Source organism: Platichthys flesus, chromosome 21 (assembly GCF_949316205.1).
Source record: "Platichthys flesus chromosome 21, fPlaFle2.1, whole genome shotgun sequence".
Classification (NCBI taxonomy): domain Eukaryota; kingdom Metazoa; phylum Chordata; class Actinopteri; order Pleuronectiformes; family Pleuronectidae; genus Platichthys; species Platichthys flesus.
In genome coordinates, this window is record NC_084965.1 from 11,214,578 (window position 1) to 11,235,956 (window position 21,379).

Consider the following 21,379-nt stretch of genomic DNA (forward strand, 5'->3'; position numbering starts at 1 on the left):
CCCCCCCTGCCTGTTAAACAACAACCACATCGTCACAGATGCACCAACAAAAAGACAAATTGTCAGTTTGATTTAATAAATTATACATACACTTTAAGATGTACAATGGTCATTGCATTAATCCATCTGTCTTTTTGTTTTGGTAAGACAAAGTCTGCTTTTCAAAGTATTTACACATGTACAATTATCAGGCAGCACTTTACAAAGCAAGGCATGAACAACAACAGAGATGTCGGGATTCAAAATCCAACCCTGTTACCCTCGCCCTCCTGCCTTCTCCGTCAATCAGAGGGGGGAGGGGGTTACTCAGCTGTCCCATGATTATAGCACAATCTCCTCCCGTCCCGCCTTTTGATGGGGGCGCGAAAGGGAATTCAAAAAATTGAACGACATCCATCAAATCCACCAACATCCACAGGAGATTCCAAAGGATTATGGTCGTAGAAAAATCAAAAGGGGTGGGGTGGAAGGTGTACACAACTTAACCAGTGCAAAAAAAAAAATAAAAAAAATGAAAAAAAAGTGGTGACGAGTGACACAAGAAGTTACTCCACGACAGGGTTTGGGGGGGGGCTAGAGCTCGCTCTTCCGGCTTTGCGCTCGTAGTTGACGAGCCTCTGGCCGACCAGGTACCTGTAAAGGCAAATGATCACATAAATACAAGGATTGTTACTGTTACTTTTCAACTTACAAAACTAAAACTGGAAAGTTGCTCTACAATTAACATCCTCAACGTTGCAACTGTCAAAAACAAAATAGTCCTTACTTGTCGTTCTTGATGTGTTCGTAAAGGCGTTTAAACTGTCGGATCTGGAAGGACAGGATGCCGATGAGCGAGACCACCATCAGGAGGAATGGATAGATCCTCCTCTGCATTAGGATCTCCATCTCTGGGGTCACTCCTGCAACAACAATCCAGTTATATATTGTTTCATTGAACCTCCCATTAGATCACAATGTAGTCACTGAAAAAGTTTGTGAACAGCAGGCATCTGTAAGAAACTCATATTTTACTTGGATTACATTTACTGGTATGGTTGAGTGTGCTGCTCCTGTTTTGGTCTATTTCATAAGGTGTAATTACCAAACCAACAGGGAAATGAAAGATTCAAACAAATACATTTCTTATGAATCCAAATAAACACTCACCGACAGCCGGAACCACTCCAGCAGCAATTACATATGGTACGCACAAGGACAGCAGCAGGACTGAGATGACCGGAGCAGCCAGTTTACGGATTATGAATTGGAGATCAATGTTGCGAATTCCGTTTGCGTAAACCTGAGGGAGAAAGTTTGGGTTTGTTGTAGAACGAATTACAAGTGAATTGACTTCAGAAAACAGAGTGAGCTACAAAACAGAACTAATGAACATGGTTAGGATGTACTGTCGAGCTGAAGGATACAAGACCCGAGTGAAGTACCATCAAACATGTTCTCAAGGACAGACCAACCACTTATCTACTCTGCTGCTCTTGCTATGAGCTATAAATAACTTTAATGTTGGTATACAACCACTGCAGTGTCATGATTATATTCAACAATTAGTTTCTTATCTAGATCTTAGCAAATCTTAAAGGCAAATTTATATTTGTTGATTACAAGAAATCTGACAGTTAACACAAAATTTGGATGTAAAACCCACCTGCTCAATAACAGTTTTCAACCACCACTGAGGGCCCATAAGAGTGATGGCAGCGATGATTTTGGCATGAAGCACTCCGAGAGCCCAGTCCTGAAGAGAACAACGGTCAATGAAGCAATATTGAATTAAGCCTGGTTATTAAAGACACAATAGAATTTCAGTAAAGCAAGTCTATGATTCAGAGGAGAAAATGAGAGATGGAAAAAGACTGACGTGCTCATCAACACAGAGACATAATCATACCTGCCAGGGGTAGAAAAGAGGTGTTTGGTCCAGGGGAACCCTGAGAGGAGCCACAATAACCAGTTCGAACAGCAGTCCCAGTAGCAGCGGGATGACTCCAGCAACCAGCAGAGCAACAACCAGGGTCTTTAGAATCTGCAAAACCAAAGAGAGGATGTAAAATCAACACAGATATTAATGAAGCTTCAACAGATTTTGGGATTAAATATGGCTGTTAAAGTGTCATCCTTCTGGGGGCAAAACTACTGCAGCACTGGCCGAGTTAAAGACCTGAGTGGAAGCTCCAGAGTTAGGAAATTACCAATGGACAGATGCTGGCAAAGTTTACATGTTGACTAATAAGCTTAATTAGAAACCAACCACTTCACCAAAAAATGCGGCTCAAGATAATCTAATGTCCATACGGAGCGAAACCAATTACAGCACAAATCCTCTGCCCAGTCTTGGTGTTTGCCAACAACGGAGGCTGATCACTGACACTTGCCATTAGTGTCCACTCCTGGACTTTGCGGAAGATGACCGTGCGTCCCTGGGGCATCCAGGCCAACAGCACACTGACTCCGCGGATAGACAGCCAGCAAACGTACAGGCCGCATGCCGCCGTGTACAGCTCGTGGATTTTGGAGCTTCCTGTCCAGAAGGACATCAGCCAGCGCCCGGTGAAGACTGAAACACACGGGACAAATTCTCAATTCTAAATAAAGAGAACTATTTCAACTTAAAATAGAGCTGCTTAAACTGCATAGACATAAATCCTGTTACACAGCCTGATCAATGCGGGACTGCCTTGCAGCTCTGTATTAAAAAAGGTATGAACACAGAGTTGGGGGGTGGGGGGTGGTATTGTTCTTCTGCTTTTAACCCAGAAGTGGAGGTAGTCACAGAGCTAGATCGAAAACTGTGCAAAAGGCGGACTGAGCATGACATGACAGAGCCCCCCCCCCCGGACTCTGTTGTGGTCCACGTCACAGCTCTATTTCTGGAATAACAGTGTGCTATTTACAGCAGGAGCTTTGTATAAAAGTGGCTATTGACAACCCCAACAATAATTGCAGTGGTGTTGGTCCACAGAGTGAAACACATCTCACCTGGTAGAGTCAGACACACCAGACTCGCCACCAGCAGAGTGATGCACATGAACGCTATCAGCAACACAATCTGCAGAAAAAGAGGAAAGACATTGTAAGAGAATACGGAGCAGTAATCAAACTTTGAATCATATCTGATTATCACTACCAATTCCCTGCCAACACTGTAGAAATATAAGCTTTCTAACCTAGAGCTGGAATACTTTGGACAAATGCAACATGGAGATCAAAGCCTTGAACTTCAGAGGGAGCCGTAGAATAACAAGAGTTCAGTTGTACGTACGAGGGCGTTGGCACATTTCTAAATTTTGTGTGGTAAACCACAAAAACCAAACAGCTCTATTTGGTCTTTCTTAAAACCATAACCAGTCTATGGAAGAAAACCCTACTCTTTCTGTTTCATTCTCAGTTGTGACTGATAATATAAGGCACTAAATGAATGTTAGATTTGTCCAGTAACAGTTAAAAAAAGACTAAGTCTAACACTCCGAATCCATCTGCCTGCCAGCATACCCTGGAGAACTACAGTAACTATAAATTAAGAGGGTGTTGCCCATTCCCAGCAGCCAAAGTAAAACATGCAACTGAATCTCCCTTTTATAGCTTTTTCAATGTCACACAAAGAAATTACTTGGTGAAGTACTTTGGGACCATGTGGTTTTGCAGCCTAGAGAAACCAAATGTACAAATGTTGGCTGCATGCCTCTGAGACATTGAATTAATTACATTGATTGTAGTGGCCAGCCACAGCCCTCTTTGTCCCACCACAGATTCATTATGACCTGAAAATATTCTTACACCACTCAGTGTTTCCTACATAGATTTATTGGTGGCTGACGGCCATGATATCAACACTGACCGGCATATATTGATTTTCTTTTTCAGTTTCAGACGTGTATGATCTCAGTGCATTGATTCGCTCTGGCTCTACTTGTCCCACTCTCTCTCTAATCAAAACAGAGACAACACACCCGTCTGTTAAAGTCATAGTGGCCATCAGGGGCCCCTGGAGAGATCACAATATCAACCCTCACCTGACTCAGGTTGGGTTGTTCTGCATTCGACACAAAGTGAAGCAATGGAGCTGTAGATATATTTTATAGTCTAATCATGAGGGAAAGACTGTAAAAACTAAACAATGCTTTCTATTTGTGCATATCAAACAAGTCCCCAGAGCCTGGTCCAGAAACTGCAGCGGTAAATGATCGATGTCTCACCCTGAAATGGAAGCGAAGGGGTCGGTGATAGGGCTGGAAACCTACTGGTCCCCCTTGTTGCAGGATGGCCTGATGGGCCGCATGTAGGCCCTCGCCAACAGCCGGGGCAGGGTTGTTATTGTTGTTATGGTGACCGGGGGGAGGATTATTATTGTTGTTGTTGTTGACAGGCTGGTTGGCATCATTGTCGTCCTGCTCCCCGAGGAGGTAGGAGTGAAGGTCTCTGCAAAGGCACAGAGTCAGTTACAGATAGCCAACATGAAGAATATTGAGATACGTTAAGGTGTATTTATAGTTGACTTACAATAAATATCCAGCACTGACTGTCCAGGCTCTGACCAGGCCTTTGAGCCACTGCCGAGTGTGTCCCTGCTCCAGTAGCGCGGGCAGCACAACCTGAAGTAATAATAGCTCCAGTGACAGCTCGCTGACCGGGGCGTCGCTGCGGGGAAACAGGTGGACAAGGTCAGACAAACACATTTGAACAGTGTGTGGACCAAGGCATGACCCATATGGTGGCACAGAACACTTGAGATCAAAAATCAGCCAGCTTAGAAAACAGTTTTGATAAGTTATATACAGCAGATGCTCAGATAGATAAATAACTACAAAAGTAGTTTATGATCAGAAAGACAAAGCAGTAGCTTTGAAACAGATTATTACCAAGTGACCCTTTACTTTTGGTTACCTGTAGAGCATGACATTGTATGGCAGGAAGGTGGGCAGGAGTAGCTTAATCAGCCTGATGGGCATCCACAGCATGAGCAGCACGATCGAACCAAACACCACCACGGACAGGATGAACCGCCGCAGGTGACGGTAGATGGGCAGATGAATCATCTCCTGCACCGGGTTGAAATCGGGGTCATTGAGGTTTCTCAGAAACCACAGCACTCCGGGCCTCAGCACCTGATGCACAAACGACAAGTTTAACAACAAGCTAAGTTTTCTTTTATAGATTTTTGGATTTTCAAGTATCAATAGATGAAACTGAAACGTCAACAAACATTTAGTCATTTACCTCTCTCAGTAGGAGGATGAAAGAAGCAAAGTAGAAGACATAGACCATTCCCACAAGCCAGTGCAGGAACATGGTGGTGCCAGGGGCTGATTTAAAACTCAACTCTCTGTCTTTCAGTGAGGCATCGAACATCTCCTGCAGGAAGAAGACAGTAAATGTTAGATACAGAAAGCATCGATTCCTTCCGCTTTCTAATGACTTGTCTTGGCCCACAGGAACGCACAGTTTAGAAAAGAAAAAGAGGGTAATTTTCTGACAGTACACACAGGAAGAAGTTTGTTTCATTTTCCCCTTGTCAGCATCATAGGCTCCTTTGACTTTATGGGACAAATTGAAATGATATAAATAGATTATTCCACACAGTCCATTTTTCGCCCTTTTTATTATTTTCACAGGTTGACAGCTACAGAGCAGGAGGGATGTGGTTCCCTTCCGCTCTGAAAGGGGCTCCATCTGTTCTGAGGCAGGTTGAAAAGGTCAGGACAAGTTTAGGAAAACATATGGACTGATTTACATGGAGCAGCACAGGGGACAAGCTCAAGTGGCAGCTGTGGGTGGAGAAGGACTTGGTGTTTTTTTTACATTGTGCCAGTAAGCATCAGAAAGTGCAAATCAATTCAGACAAGAACTGAAATCCTGACATTTTCTGTACATTTTCCAGCGAGTGTCAGAGTTAGCTGGTTCCAACATTTTCCAGAATATGTCCTGCCAACTCTCTAGTAAAGTGTCTGGAATGTCTATGTCAGCGGGGAGCTCTTGTGATAATACAGCAGGGAAATTCAAAGTGAGCATGTTGATGACGTTTCAAACACGCGATGGACACAAAACTAAGTAAAACAACCAGAGTAAAAACTAAATTTCTTTGGATGAAGGAGATGCGATACAGGACGCTGTCAAAGACGTAAACTTAGAAGATTACATGGTTTGAGAGCTTTTTGTTGTAGAGAGCAGAATATATACGTCCTGTCCTGCCTCCTGCTGGTCAACTCAGATGGCACCCCTGTCCTGTTTTTTTAGGACATTTTACCTATTTTCTCTTGCTTCATTCTTCTAATGTTATTCTAATGAAAATGCCCCGGACTCAATTTTGAGGATATTTTCTGGAGTTCATGTTTGATATCAGCCTCAGAGACATGGAAAGTGAGACGGCAATGCAACAACTTCATTAGTTATCTGACAGATGCCTACACAGGGTAGACACCGCTACTTTCATTTTAGTAAATAAACAAAGACAAAGCATCAACTTAAAGCAGAGACAATCTTATAAAAATATGCCATCACTGTCTCTGGAGGAGGAACCGTTTCAGGCTATTAGTAGCTATTAATTCTATTTTATGACAATATTTCTCATTACAAAATACAAAACTATATCTGAAACAATAAAAATGTAAATGTTTGACCTTCACATTGCCACAACTCAAATTACAGTTCAGAGTCTTACTAAAGAGCAGATGTCGAGCCACCAGCCGCAGATGAGTGGAAACACACCGATCTCCACAACAACCAGCAGAGAGACCTGTAAAGGAAACAGAAACATGTCTCATGGCCATCCTAACCCTGCAACCATATTAGCCATTTATCTGATTATTTCTGTGTCACACTGTGATGAATTATTTCTATATTCTATATCCTATATCCTCAGTCTGTGAGTGTGATTGCACATAAAATGTAATTCAGTGTTATGTTCAGGTAGTAAATCTCAGTGAGTGAATACTTCGGTGTGTAGTTTCACCGAGCTACATAAAAACAGATGTTCGGATAAGGCGTGGTTACCTTGACAACGATGTAGCAGACTCCCAGGAGTCGCCGGGAGCGCTGGAACCTGACCAGAGCAGCAAGTCCCTGAGACAGCCATTAAGGATCGATAACAGCAGTTTACACACACACACAGTTGCAGACATAATTTGTGCCAGCAAACAATAGAATTCTCTTAAGTTCTACATTTCAGTAGAGAACAGGGGATTCAAGTTTGGCGGAAGGATACGTGACAGATAATGAGTGTCATGGCCAGCAGTATGTAGCCCACAATTGTTGTGATTAAACCCTCGAAATGAGAGGCTTGGACCTGTGGTAAAGTAGAAAGTAGACAATAAATTGAAAGTATGGTTCATTTGTTATGTTATTACATTTGCACAATAAGTTTAATTGATGAAAGTATATTCTTACATATTCCTCAAAGCCAAGACCAACAACGGTGAAGTGCCCGATGTGGTAGGGACAAAACGCTGAACGGAGAAAAAGAGGGAACGCTGTGACAGTGGCATAAACTTAATTGCCAGAATTACATAATGACAAATAAGAGTTTAAGTCTGTGACCAGGACCAAACAGCCTTACTCACCAAAGACTAGGATGAAGAGTGTGTTGAGAGACACTACCCAAAACACATGCTCCTACAAGACAACAAAAACATAATCAGCAATAAGTGAGATTTTACACTTTACATTCCGCATACAAAAGTGAAGTTAAAATGGATGACAACTAGGCATTTAAAGACTTACCAAAAATACCAGTGAACCATCCAGTCCAAGCATCTACAAGGGAAATTGAAAAATGCTATTTTTGCGTTTGAAAGGATGTTTTACACAGATAGTCAAGTTACTGATTTTGGTTTGTGTGTACTCAGGCTGATCAGTCACGACATGTAGATATGAAGAATTACCCTTTCCCAGGTGAGCTCCTCGGCCGCTCTGTCCCACTCCAAGGCGTTCCAGTTCATGTCATCTGCAGGGACAGAAATTTAGATTATTTAAATTATCCAACTTGACACGTTAAAAGTATTTATCCAAACAGCATATCAGTGAGCTTGTGTAATTTAATATCATTCTAAAATGATTTCTAGCTATATCTTCCTGCTCGTCACCTTCATTCTGTTCATCTGGTCTGATGTTTTTGAGCTGGCTTTTAGAACAAAGGCAGAAACATGTTATTTAACAAATGCTGCTACTGTTATTTACGCCGCTCTGGGAAATTCGGTGAGTGCAAAACCGTCTATTGTGAGACTTTTCCATTGTGTTCCTTTAGCGGCAGTGACACAGTCAGTTAACCATGGTAAAACAAAGCAAATGATGATATGAGAGCTAGGGGGAGAATTTTGACACTTGGTTTCATCATTGTCAGATTAATTTAGAAGGCAAATTGTTACAAAATGAGACCATTGTGAAAAATATTATTACATTCTATTACCAGGAGTACTGTTTGTTCTAGTCCTTATCAAAATTAAAACAGATTTTCAGATTCCCGCAGATTTCCGCCGCAAAAAGTGGTTTCTCAACCTTAAGTCTTAAATTCCTAAAATTAATGTTATTTATAAACTGACTCTTCAAATTTCAGTAATGACTAAAATATGCTAAATGTGCCAGTTAAAAAAAAGGCTTCTGACAAAAACTCTGACAGCTCCAATGTCTAACCTTGTGCTCCATTGTTGGGGTCTGCGTCTTCGGCAGCTGCTCCCTCCTCTTCCTCCAGCTCTGGGTCATCACCTTGGTCTGGAGGGACATCGGGGGGCTCAGGCTCTGCCTCATTCTGGGCTGGGGGATCAGCAGGGGCTGGCGGGGCTGCCGGGGGCTCATCTGGGGCTCCCTGACCTGCAGCTTGTGCCTGAGGGTGAGAGAAGGATACAGTAATTTTATATAAGGAGATGACAGTAAGGGTGATTTGCAAGATATTGCTGGATATGTTTTTTTAACTTTTTTGTTAAATGGAAATAATGACTGGCTAATTGGCAATCAGTCAAACAATGCACCTCATTGGCTTGCCCAGCAGCATTTGGTGGTGGGGGATGGTGCTGCTCTAACCAGTGGGGTGCGCCACCATGGACTATCTGTTCTCGGAGCCACACCAGACTGATGAACGCACACAGGGTGCAGGTGACGACAAAACAGCCCTGAAGACAATCTGCAAGCAGGTTATCGCTGCAGGAACAAACAAAAACTCTGGTGAGGAGACATGAAGAGAATATACATGTAGAACACAGATGCATTTACATGATGCCTTTAAGTGCAGTGCTGAAGAATAATCGTGTCGTCACTCACGTAGAGAGCATGTCCAGTGGCAGTGTCAAAAGTGAGCTCACAGAGCCGGTAAACAGACACTTGTAGATGCGACCTGAGGCAAAGAGACCAGACAATGTATTAGTGCCATTATTAGTTAAGTCATTATGTATACTTCATCAATAGTAGTGTATGAATGCTTAAATTACATGTTAACTTTTGAAATAAATCTGAAGAAATTCCCTTGAGTAAATTCCTGATAAATTGTTATCATGATCGTGGGACCAATGGACAGACTAATCATAAGCTTATTGCCACTGGCCATGGCTATCGCTGGTTTGAAGGCCCAACAAACTAACAGCTGCAATCAAGTAAAAGCCATTATCGCCGACTGCTTTGAAGAATCTATTTATGAGGACTACATTATCTCGAGGAACAATCTGTTGATCTCTGCATTTCTCTCTGTGTGTGTACTACTTACATGCAGTGAGAGGAACGACCCCCAGCCATGCGAAGGCCACCAGTGTGTAATGGAACCAGTAGCGGATGGCCGTACCCACGCTGGTCAGCAGGCCGGCACAAATGTCCTGTATGGGCAGCCGTGAGGGCATGTCTGGGGAGTAGACTGAAGAGGAAACAGGGACATGGTGAACAAGAGACCTTCAAATAATCTTTTCTGTGCGATAATCTTCTGTTTACAATACTGGAAGTTTTTCATATTATCCAAAATAGTGTCTTAGCACAAATGCAGATTCTCCATAAAGGAAACAGTCATTTATAAAGCTTACAGCGTTTTTTTTTAATAAAGTGGATGATCCATCAATGCCACAAACTTACTTGGTGTGAAAGCAAATCTGTGCTTGCACAATTCGCAGTATTCCTTCCTGCTGTGCTTCAGCCACTGGACCAAACTGTAAAACAAAATGAATAACGTGAGAAGAAGTGAACGGTCTGACTTGGCATCTTTATGTTTCCTCACATATAGTTTCTGAGCCTGAAGACCTGTTTCTCACACAGTGACACACATCACACGCTGGTTTATAGTTGTTTTAGGGAGGGATCGGAAAGCCAATCAGTGCTCCATTCAATTTACAAACTGTATATTTATGAGCTGACATGTGCTGTTATGTTGGGTATACAAATACCATCCTGGCTTTTTGTTAGATCAACTAAAGGGATTACCAGTGAGATTATGTAAGTGAGTCCTTACATCGGCTGATTTAAACACATATGGCAGCATTAGACCTACACAGACTCAACTTTCAATTCAACTCTAGTTACATCATTCAAGGTTCACCTGACGAAAACTGAGCTTTCTGTGGGACACTGGTCATAAGATGTTGAAGTGCAGTAAAAAAAAATTCAAGACCAAATGATACATTAATGATTGTATAAGTCTGTGAAGACAGTCAATTGTTCCCTGAGTTACCCAAAGAATTATTGTTACACAGATTATTACCGTTCCTTCCTGGTGAAAACTCTGAAATTGAATAATTTACTAAGAAGTAACCTGCGACTCATTTATGGAGGAGATCTAATTAAATTGAGTCCGACATGGGATCCAGTCAAACTGACTGTTACGAATTGGGCACCCTGCTGTGGGGATTTTGCCAACCTGCTATTTTGAGGCGTTTAAGGTGTAAAATGAGTAAGCCCTGTCCACTGATAACTTGATACAGTGCTCACAGTGGCATTATAGATGATACAATGTTAGTGTAGTGTGTCTGCTACCAGAGATTTGTTATGTTTTGTCTGTATAACTAAGCATAGCTACTTTTAACATTCCATACACTGAGCAACACAATCCAGACACAAAAGGTTGTTATTCTGATATAGACACAGACTGAGGTTCAACTGTTCCCTTAGAACAATCCAGACCTTGCCTTTGCTTCTGACTAGAGATTTCCACCCATCTGACCGCTGTTGTAACAATTGATGCTTGCACACACTTGACACATGAGACAAAGCACGGTCACCATAGTACCGGTAGGAGCTTTGGTTGTGTTCACCATTCTAATACCACAACTAAAGCCAGTGGTAACATGGATGTAATAGAGGAAACCCTACTCTGCATCCTTTTCCTGATTCTTATATTACATTTACTACAATGCAACCACTTTTGTAATAATGATAAAAGGACAGCCTGTACTTCAAGTTATACAATTTCTCAACAACCACCTCCACATAACAAAAACTAGTCACTTTCACAAAAGGAAATCCCTGTTTCCAGATTAAGTTGGATTTTCAAAATCCAGTGACATTATTTACACTAAACAGTTGTAATCGGATTATAACCCTCTTTGATCAGCAATCTAATTATAGGAACACACATGTTTCCACAGATCCTGCCTTCTTTTTTTAGAACACAGGATTTAAAGTAAACAAACAAAGATTTATTTTGAAGAAACTCCCATGCACATGAGCTGGGATCATGTGCATTGAGAATAACCACCGTGGAAAATAAATATTGGAAATATGGGAAGCATCAATCTCTGTTTATTTCCCACAATTTTCGACTGCAACATATGCATTTGACACAACGTTGAGTGAAACTTTCACTATCAGTTCTATACAGTCAACTTCATTACGACTGTATGGGAATACTAGAAAATACACCCAGGTCACTTTGAGGAGAAGGTAAGAGGGAGGTAAATGTAAAGTAGAGTTTTGAAGCAACATGTGTACACAGTGTCCCAACTCAGGCAAATTACTCGCATTAGTGCCAAAAGTGAGTGACACTGTAGAGACAAAGCTGTCGGCCTCCTGAAAAATCTCCATGCAGGTGTCTTTATCTAAACATTTAATATGCTTTTTTTGATTTCAACATTTTTTTTTTAACTTTATTTGATCATGGATTTTAGAGTTTAATATTCTTTTCACTTCAGGACTCAGACTTCACTCATGTGCCTCATACACTATGATGTATTTTGAGAGTGTGTTTGCAGGTGTTTCTTGGGTCGATGCCGGGTGAGCTTGCAAAGATAAATTCGATCAGCTCTGTTGATGTGCCAATACATTATTCAATCGTGCATCTTGAGAATCAGGGGTGGCTGCAGAGTAACAATAATAATAAACAGCTGTCAAACTGGAGGACACAGCCAACCCACACTTACCATTCCTGGTGGATGAACTTGATACTGCCAGTGCAGACACAGGGGTGGTACAAGGGTTTGTCCGGGGTCCCCTCAGAGCGGCACACGCGACAAATGTCAGCTTCACAAACAAACAAACAAATAAACAAATAAACAAACACATTAGGTGAGTGACTACAACTATCACCAATAGAAAACAAGAACCAGATGTGCTGACATGTGCAGTGGGTGTGGGTTCTGGGGTGTGTTGACAGGTTCATGATTGTGAATGCAGGAATTTCATTCAAAGGCTTAACATAGCTGAGGTTAGACACTTAGGTAGGTAGTGTGTATAGAGCTAAATTACTTAGCGGATATACGAGCCTATACATTAGGAGACTGATGACATCATCACTAACCCCATGGTCTCTTTTACAACACAACTGCTGTTTCACACAATGCTCAGCTGCTTCGAAACAAGCTTTAACAACCCCCCCATGTTTCCCAGGCTATGATATCAAGCTAACTCCCCCTCTAGTAGGCCAGCACAGCAGTGGTGCTGCTGCTGCTTCTCTTGGATGCACTCGCGATGCTAATGCTAGCTAACCGCCAGCTGGGAACTGAGTGCAGCACCCACTTCCCCCGGTAGCTTACCTTCCTCGGCCGTGTCCATGATGTTCGCTAAGCACCGGTCACCGTATCTTCAGAGAGTGCCGCGTTCAGCGAAACCCATCCACGATGCCGACGGTTATCGTTCAACTCGCTGCGTTAAGCTAGCGGGACGTGTCGGAGGCATTTACAATCGTAAAATGGTTCCCCCCGCAGACTGACCACTAGCGGCTCGCCGCGTCGTGTCCTCTCACATCCAGTCTTGTGTTCGGCCGCCAGCCGCACAGGGTGTATCCTCTCGGTGTGTCGTTATATAACGTGGAGCGGTCCGCCTGGGAGACGGTGCATCCCTCCGTGTTGCTGCAATGACAGTTTGAAGCCCGGAGACAAATGGCTAGCTGGCTAACGCATGCGCTAACGTCACTGCTAGCCGCTGTCACAACAATTTGGCTTTGCGACAGTGGTTCGATTTTTTTGTAAGGCTTTACGGCAGGGACACAACAACCGTCACGTGGTTGATGGGGGGGTCGGGCACTTTGGATATCGAACAGCGACACCTACAGGGGGAAACCTGACCCAACAACTTCTTTATATAACACGAGACTTGCACCTGCGACCCTGACACAGGAGTCGATGTGGAACAAAAGTTTGATGCACTATTTTACAGGCCTTTTTTATGGTTTAGGTTTTTTTTTTTACATAAACATCCAATTGTTACTGAAATATTTTGTGTCACAACAACATAGATGAGCAACAACAAATAAAGAAGCACTTTTGCAAAGTGCTTCTTTATTTGTTACTATAAGATAAGATAGGAAAAGAATCCTTTACTCGTCCCACAATAATGACATTTGCAATATTACAGCTGCAAGAGTAAAAAATAGGGTAAAAATATGTAACATGTAATACTTTATACTGTTTATGGATAATAAAAGTTAAGTGTAATGATGATAATACTTAAATGTAAGAAAATATCAAACGAAGAATATGAATGGAATACAAACAAGAAAGACTATGAACAGTGAATGGATGCACATGCACCATTGTATTGCACATAATGAGTATTGCTCAGTTAAACCAGAGTTAAAGTTTCTGTCCTTGATGGGTGCGTTAAGTTCAACAGGGAGCAGATGTGGTTGTACAGTCTCACTGCTGCAGGAAGGAACCATCTGTCCTCACACATCATTTGATGTTGTTGTTCACTGGGCAGGGGGGAGGTGTCAGAAAAGCACTAAGAGCAGTGTTGGTGACATTGTAGGCAATGAGTCCTCATTAGAAAATAATAAATAAATGTACTGTACATACACTTATTAACACCTAAGATAAATAAATTGAGGTTTATCAGGCTTCGGGTAAAAGTAGGAGGTGCCGTGGCTTAGATGGTTAAAGCGCCTGTCTAGTAAACAGGAGATCCTGGGTTCAAATCCCAGCGGTGCCTTTTGAGAGGGTTCCCTGAAGCTGGTATGTGAAATCTGTGTTATAAATGAAGAAACCTGAGGGGCCATTTTGTTTCGTCCTGAGTCAGGGCAGCATGGAAACATATAGCGTGTGACTGTTACTGAGGGAGCAGATCAATGCTGAACACAGAAGAAAAGATGATTAACATGTACACAGAGACACACATAAGCCCTCTGCCCCATGACAAGCAAGGACAATATCTCTTCTCATTTTATTTCTATTAATTAGTTTATTTGCCCATGTGTGATGGTCCCAGAGCCATAATGATAGTTGTTATTATTGTCATATCTATTATTATTATTATTATTATTATTATTATTATATACTTGGAATTGGGAGTTAGAGTAACGATATCATTTTACTTAAAAAGTTCCCATTATCATACATTTATTAATTATTATTATTATTATTAAATATTTGGAATTAGGAGTAAGAGTAACTGTATAATTTGACTTAATCTGAGGCAGCTCAGGAAACCACTTCATTCACAAAGTGCCTGTTTCTCCCCTGACAATTCATATTATTATACCTTTATTTTGACGATTTAATTGTACTTCCGATTCGCTCAAAGTTGATTTCTGACAATTGTAGAGTCTTCAATTCACAAGGATTTTTTTAATAAAAAATTACACCAGACCAAAGAGTTGACTTATATTTATCACTTGATCTTCAATGGTTATAGTCATTTAAAAAAAAAAAAAAGTAATATTTTCACATGTTTATGTCAGTAATCTTTCATAAAATTGGCTATAACAACATATTCAGAAAAGACAGCATTAGTATTTTTAAATGATAGCGATGCAACTTGTCATTGTATCGGGTGAAAAAATGTCAAGTTGAAACTTATTTTGAAGGTCACATCTGGATTCTCATGAACTTCTTGACAGAAGCTTTATATACAACGAAGTCACTCTTCAGGCTGCAACTTTTCCAGTTCTACCAAACCAGAGGATTAGCGTATAAATCTCTCTCAATACGGTAGGCCGTGTTTTTGATTTAGATTTTAAAATACTAATTGAATGTTAAAATTCTGTCTGAAGCAAAAACTGCTGGAAAATGTCAGAGAACCTGCGGTGTAAAATGCTTTGTCATCATGACTTGAGTGCAAAGAGAAATCTTTTGGTTGAGTGTGTGTCAAGATCAGATCCATGTGTCTTCCACCTCTGTGCGTGTGTGTGTGTGTGTGTGCAGATGGCAAACGAAGCCAGGCCGTGCCCCTGTGAAATCGGGGACCGGATGGAATACGGAGGTCTGGGCCAGGAGCTCCAGATTGAGCACATTCAAGCTTATGTGGTCAAACCAGCCACTGCCTCTGACAAGGCCGTGATAGTCATACAGGACATCTTTGGATGGCAGCTCCCAAACACCAGATTCATGGCTGACATGCTGGCTGCCAATGGATACATGTATGGAAAACTTCATGGAAAAGAATAGCTGCACAGTGAGATAAGCTCAGGTCACATGTAGACTGAATGAGCAGGTTCATTATTTGGCTTTTGTGCATAAGATCTCCTCTTCTGTCATTGCAGAGCTGTTTGTCCAGACTTCTACGTTGGGAAGGAGCCATGGAGACCATCTGATGACTGGTCCACATTTCAGGCGTGGCTTGAGGACAAGAAGCCAACAAACATAAACAAGTAACTAAGCATTGATGCATGTTCTTGTAGTTTTAGTTCATCAAACAGCTGATGTTACGCTGGGATGAGGATTTCTGAGTGAAACTTCCTTTCCAGAGAGGTGGATGCGGTGCTGAGGTACCTGAAGGAGCAGTGTGGGGCCAAACACATCGGAGCGGTGGGCTTCTGCTGGGGAGGGGCCGCCACACATTACCTGGCCCTGCAGTACCCGGAGGTCAGAGCTGGAGTGTCGTGCTACGGTGCGTCCCTGCTACGTGTTGGTTAATTCAGTGTACGGAGCGAAGGCAGCATGTTGAGATGATGCTCTTATGTGATGCTGTGCAGGGATCGTCAAAGAGAGGGAGGACAGCTATGAGCTGAAGTTCCCCACTCTGTTCATTTTCGCAGAAAACGATTACGTCATTCCACTGGATCAGGTGAGTACGCGTTAAGCTTTTGTACACATTCTATACTTTAACCTGCCTAATGTCTTGCCATGGTACTTGCCCACCAAATTGTATCAGAGCAGCAACACGAGTACTTATATTAGAATATATAAAAACATGTTAAAATACTCAAGCCCAACTGACAGTGTCTGCTCGAAATGTTCTAGGCTTGTTTTACAGATGAAACCATGCAGAAATGTTTAGCATTCATCTTCTGGTTGTGTTTTATTTTGTAATATAAAGTAATTCATAAGGTTTTTGTTTAAACTATAAAATATCAAGCCTTGGTTACATTTATTTGTCATGTTTTTTTTTTCTGCTATCCAGGTAGGAGTCCTTGAATCCAAGCTGAAGGAGAAATGCAGAGTGGACCATCAGGTGAAGATCTTTCCCGGTCAGACTCATGGGTTTGTTCACCGCAAGAGAGAGGACATCAACCCCTCAGACAAACCCAGCATCCAGGAGGCCAGATCCGACATGCTCAACTGGCTCAGCAAGTACATGTAGATGAGGTGCGGACCTGCACTCTGGAGTCAGTTACTCGAAACAGAGGCACGCAAGCAGCTGGTGCCTTTAATCCCATTTCTCGTCATAGTTTACCAGCTTTCATGGGATAAAAATAAGTAATATTAAATGTGAAGGTGCCTTTTGGAGTGAGGTGATTTAAATTAGTTTGCTTGACATTCTGGATATTTTCCAAATGATATATTTTCAAATCCAGGTGATGTCTGTATCTTTAAATACTAAAACATTATTTTGAAAGGATATGTGAATGAAATTTGCCAAAATGTGATTTATTTCTACCAGTTAGAAGCTATATGATCACATTACTATCTTCACGTACGAGTGTATTCAATCATCTGTCGATTTTCCTGGTGAGCCAAAGTTTAGTAATCTTGTTTTATAAAAGATGATGTAAACCTTAAATAAACCAAGTTTTACCCTCAGGGGCTTGAAAACACAACAGCGGAGTCGGTTAATTTCAACAGACCAAGATTTTAATGGTACGAATTTTAACGATACGATTACAGCTTGAACATTTTGTATCAAATGATAAATAGCAGTATGCAGTGCAGTTTGGACATGGTGTGCTTGGGAACTGCTCAACACCTAGAATAGCACACTCATCAATAAGCGTAACAGGGCACAGTCGAGCCTTGTGACGTTCAGGAGTTCTCTAGTCCTCGCTCTCCCCCTGGCTTCGGATGTCATCGATCTTAAGGATCATCTTTACCACCTGAGTCGCCAGCAGGATCTGCTGCTTCTTGCCGATCAGGGTCTCGATCACATGTTGGTGCTTCATGTCTGTGAAGGAAAGGAAAAGTGAGTCAGTAAGTCTTGTCACTCTTCTTTAACACCGAAACGCAGCACTAATCCATCAGGTGGGAATAAAAAGGATAGAAATTTTATTCCTCACCATTGGTGTTGTTATTCAGACAGTCGATGCCGAGGAATGGGTTGTTCTCTTTGACCTGTCTGGCTCTGACCTCTGTCATGTTCTGGATAGGGTTCAGCCCACTGTTCTCTGCCAATGCCATTGGGATTACCTCCAGAGCATCAGCAAACGCCCTCATGGCATACTGCTCCAAAGATGGACACTAAAAGGAGCAGAAGTTGAAAGATGTATCAGCAACACAAGAATCATCAGATACATTTCAATAGTAAGAGTAAATACTTTGAAAGTCATGATTTTTGTTTTGTCATGTTTGTGCTTCTTACTTTGTCTGCAGCCTGGTTGACCGCCAGAGCACATGCAATCTCTGAAGCTCCTCCTCCGTACACAACACGGTTATCTCTGACTAGGTTACGAATGACACACAGAGCATCATGGAGTGCACGCTTGGCCTCTTCAATGATCTGTCAGCGAGAAACATAAGAGTAAACCAGGAGGGACAGAACAACAAATATATACTTTAGACAAAGGTAATAGTAATGTGCCTACCATTTTGTTGCCTCCACGGATGAAAATGGTCACTGCCCTAGTGTTTTTGCACTCCTGGATAACCAGCATGTGGTCCTTTGTAGTACCAAAGGAGATTTCCTTCACCAAACCTGCTACACCAAGTTTCTCTGGTGTCAGCTCAGAGAACCTTGGCACGATGCGGCCTCCTGTGGCAATGGCGATCAACTGTGGAGGAAAACGACTGACACTGTAAATTTAATTGCTAAAAATCAGGCAAATCAGTACTGTGCTGCAAATGAAAATGTTTTATGAAGAATGATGATTTCTGTCAAGTGACGAATGTCCCTCACCTCGATCTCAGGCCCTCCGACCCATCGCACGGCTGGCAGATCGTTCTGCAGCAGAAGGTGGTTGGCTTCATCATCGAAGCCCCACTGACAGATGGCCAGGGTAGCCCCGACATCTTTGACCTAAAAGATAAATACAAGAGTATATATTAAGATTAACCAAGTGTCAGTGCAGATGTTAAGATTTTCATTTAAAGTAGTGTTGATGTTCCAGTACTAACCTGTTGGATCATCTCTGCAAACTTTTCCTTTTCATACGCCTGGAGTGCTTTGTAGTCTTCAACGGAAGTCACATCCAACTTATGTTTAGTCTTGGGCTTTGGGGGCTCAAACGGGCAGGTGAGGATAGCGATCTTAACATCTTTCAGAGCCTGAGTGGTGACAAAGAATAACTGGTGTAAGAATTGCAAGAGGAAAATGCAATTTAACCTGTAGTGTTGAGCTGATGTGCTAAAAAGCAAGAAATAGTTCCCATAGGATTTGTAGCTAATATACTGTAATTGGAGTACAGTTTAGTTTTGCCTAAATAGCTTTGCAATACATGCCTAGTATTTTGATTCACAATACTTTCTTGTTATGATTGATTTTTTATTTGTCCTTTTGTACTGCCAACTTTGTGATTCCTATGCCATCCTCTTGAACATCAGATTTCCTTTGGCTCATACCTTGGGCATCTGAGGGTGGCTGAACTCCTTGTCCACTACGACTCCCTTGATGAGCTGTGTGTCTTCCAGCTTGCCTCCCACCTTGCCCTCCATCTTGATCAGCTCAAAGTCAACATCCTTCCTCTCCATGTCGGCAACAGTAAGGACCGCGTTCACTGCAATCTCTGCCATCTGTCTGTGGCACCGGTTGATACTGAAAGAACAGAAAAACTGTAAGGATCTGAGCAGGTCTTACCTTTGCGTTCAAATTTAAATATACCCTATGAAACAGCCACTTTTAATTCAAGTGTAGAATTGTAACCTTTGAACGTGAAAAAAGTACCAGCCATTTATAAAAATGTTGTGTTTTAGTAGCCTCATAAAAACATCCCATCACGCTAGTTTCTAGAAGACTCACACTTTGGACCCCAGCGTTGTCATGGCAGTCTGAATGAGTGGTTCTCTGTTGTTGGGATCGAAGGGGAAGGTTTCTCCAATTCTGTCCAGCTCCGCGATGGCAATGATTCCAGCCTGGTCGTATCCGTCTGAGATCCTGATGGGATGGATACCGCGGTCCAGCAGCTGCTCAGCCTGCTCAAGGAGAGCCCCAGCAAGCACTGAGGAGGAGGAGGGAACAAGACAATGGTCCATTACAGGTGCAATATGAGAAAAGATCTACAAAATCAGAACTACCATGTGATTTATGTCAAGTACCCCTTGTTAATTTGATTTATTATATGTCTGACGAACGTTATGATGTCACTGCTGCAAGGGGTCAAAAGTTTTTGTGGATTCATGGGGGAGATATTCCAGTACTAGTGATATAACAATAAAAACTGGTATTTCCATTTACTATGCGTGACATTAGATGAGTAATGGGTTAAATCATGGGCAGAACTATAAAATAATTTATTCGCTGGGGTATCAGCCCTGAGACCCCAAGAACACCTACCCACAGACCTATAAAGTAAAATTTAGCCACCTAAAAAACCACAAGTCCCACATAAATCGTACCAACAACTCCGGTTGTTCCATCACCAATCTCATCATCCTGAGACTTGGACAGCTCCACCATCAACTTGGCAATCTGGTGGTCCACATCCATCATGCTGAGAATGGTGGCTCCATCGTTGGTGACGGTCACTTCTCCATCCCTGTCAACCATCATCTTGTCAAGGCCTGGATGCAAACATGGAAAAAAGTAGTTGAGGAAAGAGAAACTTGAGATAAAAAATGTTTTTGAGAAAAGCCCCGCATCCATCTCTGGCAGCCTGGGAGGGGCAGGTATGGTCTTTACTCACCATTAGGTCCCAGGGATGTTTTGAGCGTTGACGCAACCGCCTTGGCTGCCATAATGTGAGACTGCAAAAAACACAATGTGACGCAGGTGTTAGGTTCAGCTCAAATTTACTTCAATCTCACCATCGGTAATTACATCCAATAGCGATGCACGATGCAGACTGTGATTGTGTACAAAGGAAATGATGCGCAACAATTATAATCATTCGGGGCACAGCCCAATGCTACATAGCAACACCCCCCGCGCCCCGACTTGCAGAACGCACATGGGCCGAATGCTAGCATGATTTGCTAATTCCGTAAGCTAATGCTACTGAATTCCAATAGCATCCTAGCTTGTCAGTAAGATATTTACTTAAGATTCAAAGATGACACCATAAACCACGTCGGCTTATGTGTTAGGTGCTTAACGCCATGCGGCTAATAGCAAGTTAGCAGCATGCTAACCATCATGCCACCGTTAGCTAGCCCATTGTACCTACCTTAAGTGCGTCAATGCCCGAGAGCCGTGTCTTCTTGTCCTGGTCTTTAATGATGATGAACGGCCTCCCATACTCATCAAACGCTAATGTCCCCATACTGGACATGTTGGCTGGTGGATGCAGCCACTAAACAAGAGTTTAAATGGTAAAACGGTGAGGTTTAATGGAGGAGATCCGGAGTGTGGCTCAGCTAACAGCCGCACTGGTCTACCGGCGACTTCTGGAAGACTCCACGGGCGGGGTGGGCGGAACCAAGTAGCGTGAAGTGGGTTCCTCTAATCCACTTCCCTTCGGACATTG

At 42.3% G+C, this 21,379-nt stretch overlaps 3 protein-coding genes and 1 non-coding gene across 4 annotated transcripts; 2 read left to right on the forward strand and 2 right to left on the reverse strand.

Moving 5' to 3' along the window:
- Positions 1 to 57: 57 nt before the first annotated feature.
- Positions 58 to 13,328, reverse strand: LOC133932616 (E3 ubiquitin-protein ligase MARCHF6). Its single transcript, XM_062379378.1, has 25 exons — positions 12,930 to 13,328; positions 12,318 to 12,417; positions 10,042 to 10,115; positions 9,686 to 9,829; positions 9,247 to 9,319; positions 8,958 to 9,126; positions 8,623 to 8,812; positions 7,875 to 7,936; positions 7,714 to 7,746; positions 7,554 to 7,605; positions 7,381 to 7,439; positions 7,199 to 7,279; positions 6,988 to 7,056; positions 6,656 to 6,730; positions 5,215 to 5,349; positions 4,882 to 5,102; positions 4,498 to 4,635; positions 4,194 to 4,416; positions 2,977 to 3,046; positions 2,373 to 2,554; positions 1,889 to 2,023; positions 1,646 to 1,735; positions 1,150 to 1,282; positions 767 to 902; positions 58 to 633 (listed from the first exon to the last, which is right to left on the reverse strand). Exons 1-25 carry the CDS (start codon positions 12,946 to 12,948, stop codon positions 546 to 548), a joined length of 2,751 nt encoding a protein of 916 aa, XP_062235362.1. The 5' UTR covers positions 12,949 to 13,328; the 3' UTR covers positions 58 to 545.
- Positions 13,329 to 14,248: 920 nt separating this feature from the next.
- Positions 14,249 to 14,322, forward strand: trnat-agu (transfer RNA threonine (anticodon AGU)). The gene has a single exon. It is a non-coding gene; the product is annotated as a tRNA-Thr (tRNA).
- Positions 14,323 to 15,218: 896 nt separating this feature from the next.
- Positions 15,219 to 17,368, forward strand: cmbl (carboxymethylenebutenolidase homolog (Pseudomonas)). The gene is made up of 6 exons (XM_062379223.1): positions 15,219 to 15,320; positions 15,534 to 15,748; positions 15,872 to 15,979; positions 16,076 to 16,218; positions 16,304 to 16,395; positions 16,732 to 17,368. Exons 2-6 carry the CDS (start codon positions 15,534 to 15,536, stop codon positions 16,909 to 16,911), a joined length of 738 nt encoding a protein of 245 aa, XP_062235207.1. The 5' UTR covers positions 15,219 to 15,320; the 3' UTR covers positions 16,912 to 17,368.
- A 12-nt stretch (positions 17,369 to 17,380) lies between these two features.
- Positions 17,381 to 21,306, reverse strand: cct5 (chaperonin containing TCP1, subunit 5 (epsilon)). The gene is made up of 11 exons (XM_062379222.1): positions 21,080 to 21,306; positions 20,600 to 20,660; positions 20,313 to 20,477; positions 19,717 to 19,915; positions 19,320 to 19,512; positions 18,876 to 19,025; positions 18,658 to 18,777; positions 18,347 to 18,532; positions 18,124 to 18,261; positions 17,822 to 18,002; positions 17,381 to 17,709 (listed from the first exon to the last, which is right to left on the reverse strand). The coding sequence occupies exons 1-11, from the start codon at positions 21,182 to 21,184 to the stop codon at positions 17,582 to 17,584; spliced, it is 1,626 nt and encodes a 541-aa protein (XP_062235206.1). The 5' UTR covers positions 21,185 to 21,306; the 3' UTR covers positions 17,381 to 17,581.
- Between the last annotated feature and the right edge of the window lie 73 nt (positions 21,307 to 21,379).

What these genes read in the sequence shown, in the direction of transcription:
- LOC133932616 (XM_062379378.1), bottom strand. An exon ending in TCTGCTACATCGTTGTCAAG is followed by an intron (nt 6,731 to 6,987) that starts GTAACCACGCCT and finishes TTTCCTTTACAG; the next exon opens with GTCTCTCTGCTGGTTGTTGT. An exon ending in GGTGTGTCTGACTCTACCAG is followed by an intron (nt 2,555 to 2,976) that starts GTGAGATGTGTT and finishes CGTGTGTTTCAG; the next exon opens with TCTTCACCGGGCGCTGGCTG.
- cmbl (XM_062379223.1), top strand. Translation starts at nt 15,534, where the DNA reads ATGGCAAACGAAGCCAGGCCGTGCCCCTGTGAAATCGGGGACCGGATG. An exon ending in CTGGCTGCCAATGGATACAT is followed by an intron (nt 15,749 to 15,871) that starts GTATGGAAAACT and finishes CTGTCATTGCAG; the next exon opens with AGCTGTTTGTCCAGACTTCT. An exon ending in ACGTCATTCCACTGGATCAG is followed by an intron (nt 16,396 to 16,731) that starts GTGAGTACGCGT and finishes TCTGCTATCCAG; the next exon opens with GTAGGAGTCCTTGAATCCAA.
- cct5 (XM_062379222.1), bottom strand. Translation starts at nt 21,184, where the DNA reads ATGTCCAGTATGGGGACATTAGCGTTTGATGAGTATGGGAGGCCGTTC. An exon ending in TGGAACAACCGGAGTTGTTG is followed by an intron (nt 19,916 to 20,312) that starts GTACGATTTATG and finishes CCTCCTCCTCAG; the next exon opens with TGCTTGCTGGGGCTCTCCTT. An exon ending in TCAACCAGGCTGCAGACAAA is followed by an intron (nt 18,003 to 18,123) that starts GTAAGAAGCACA and finishes TGCTCCTTTTAG; the next exon opens with TGTCCATCTTTGGAGCAGTA.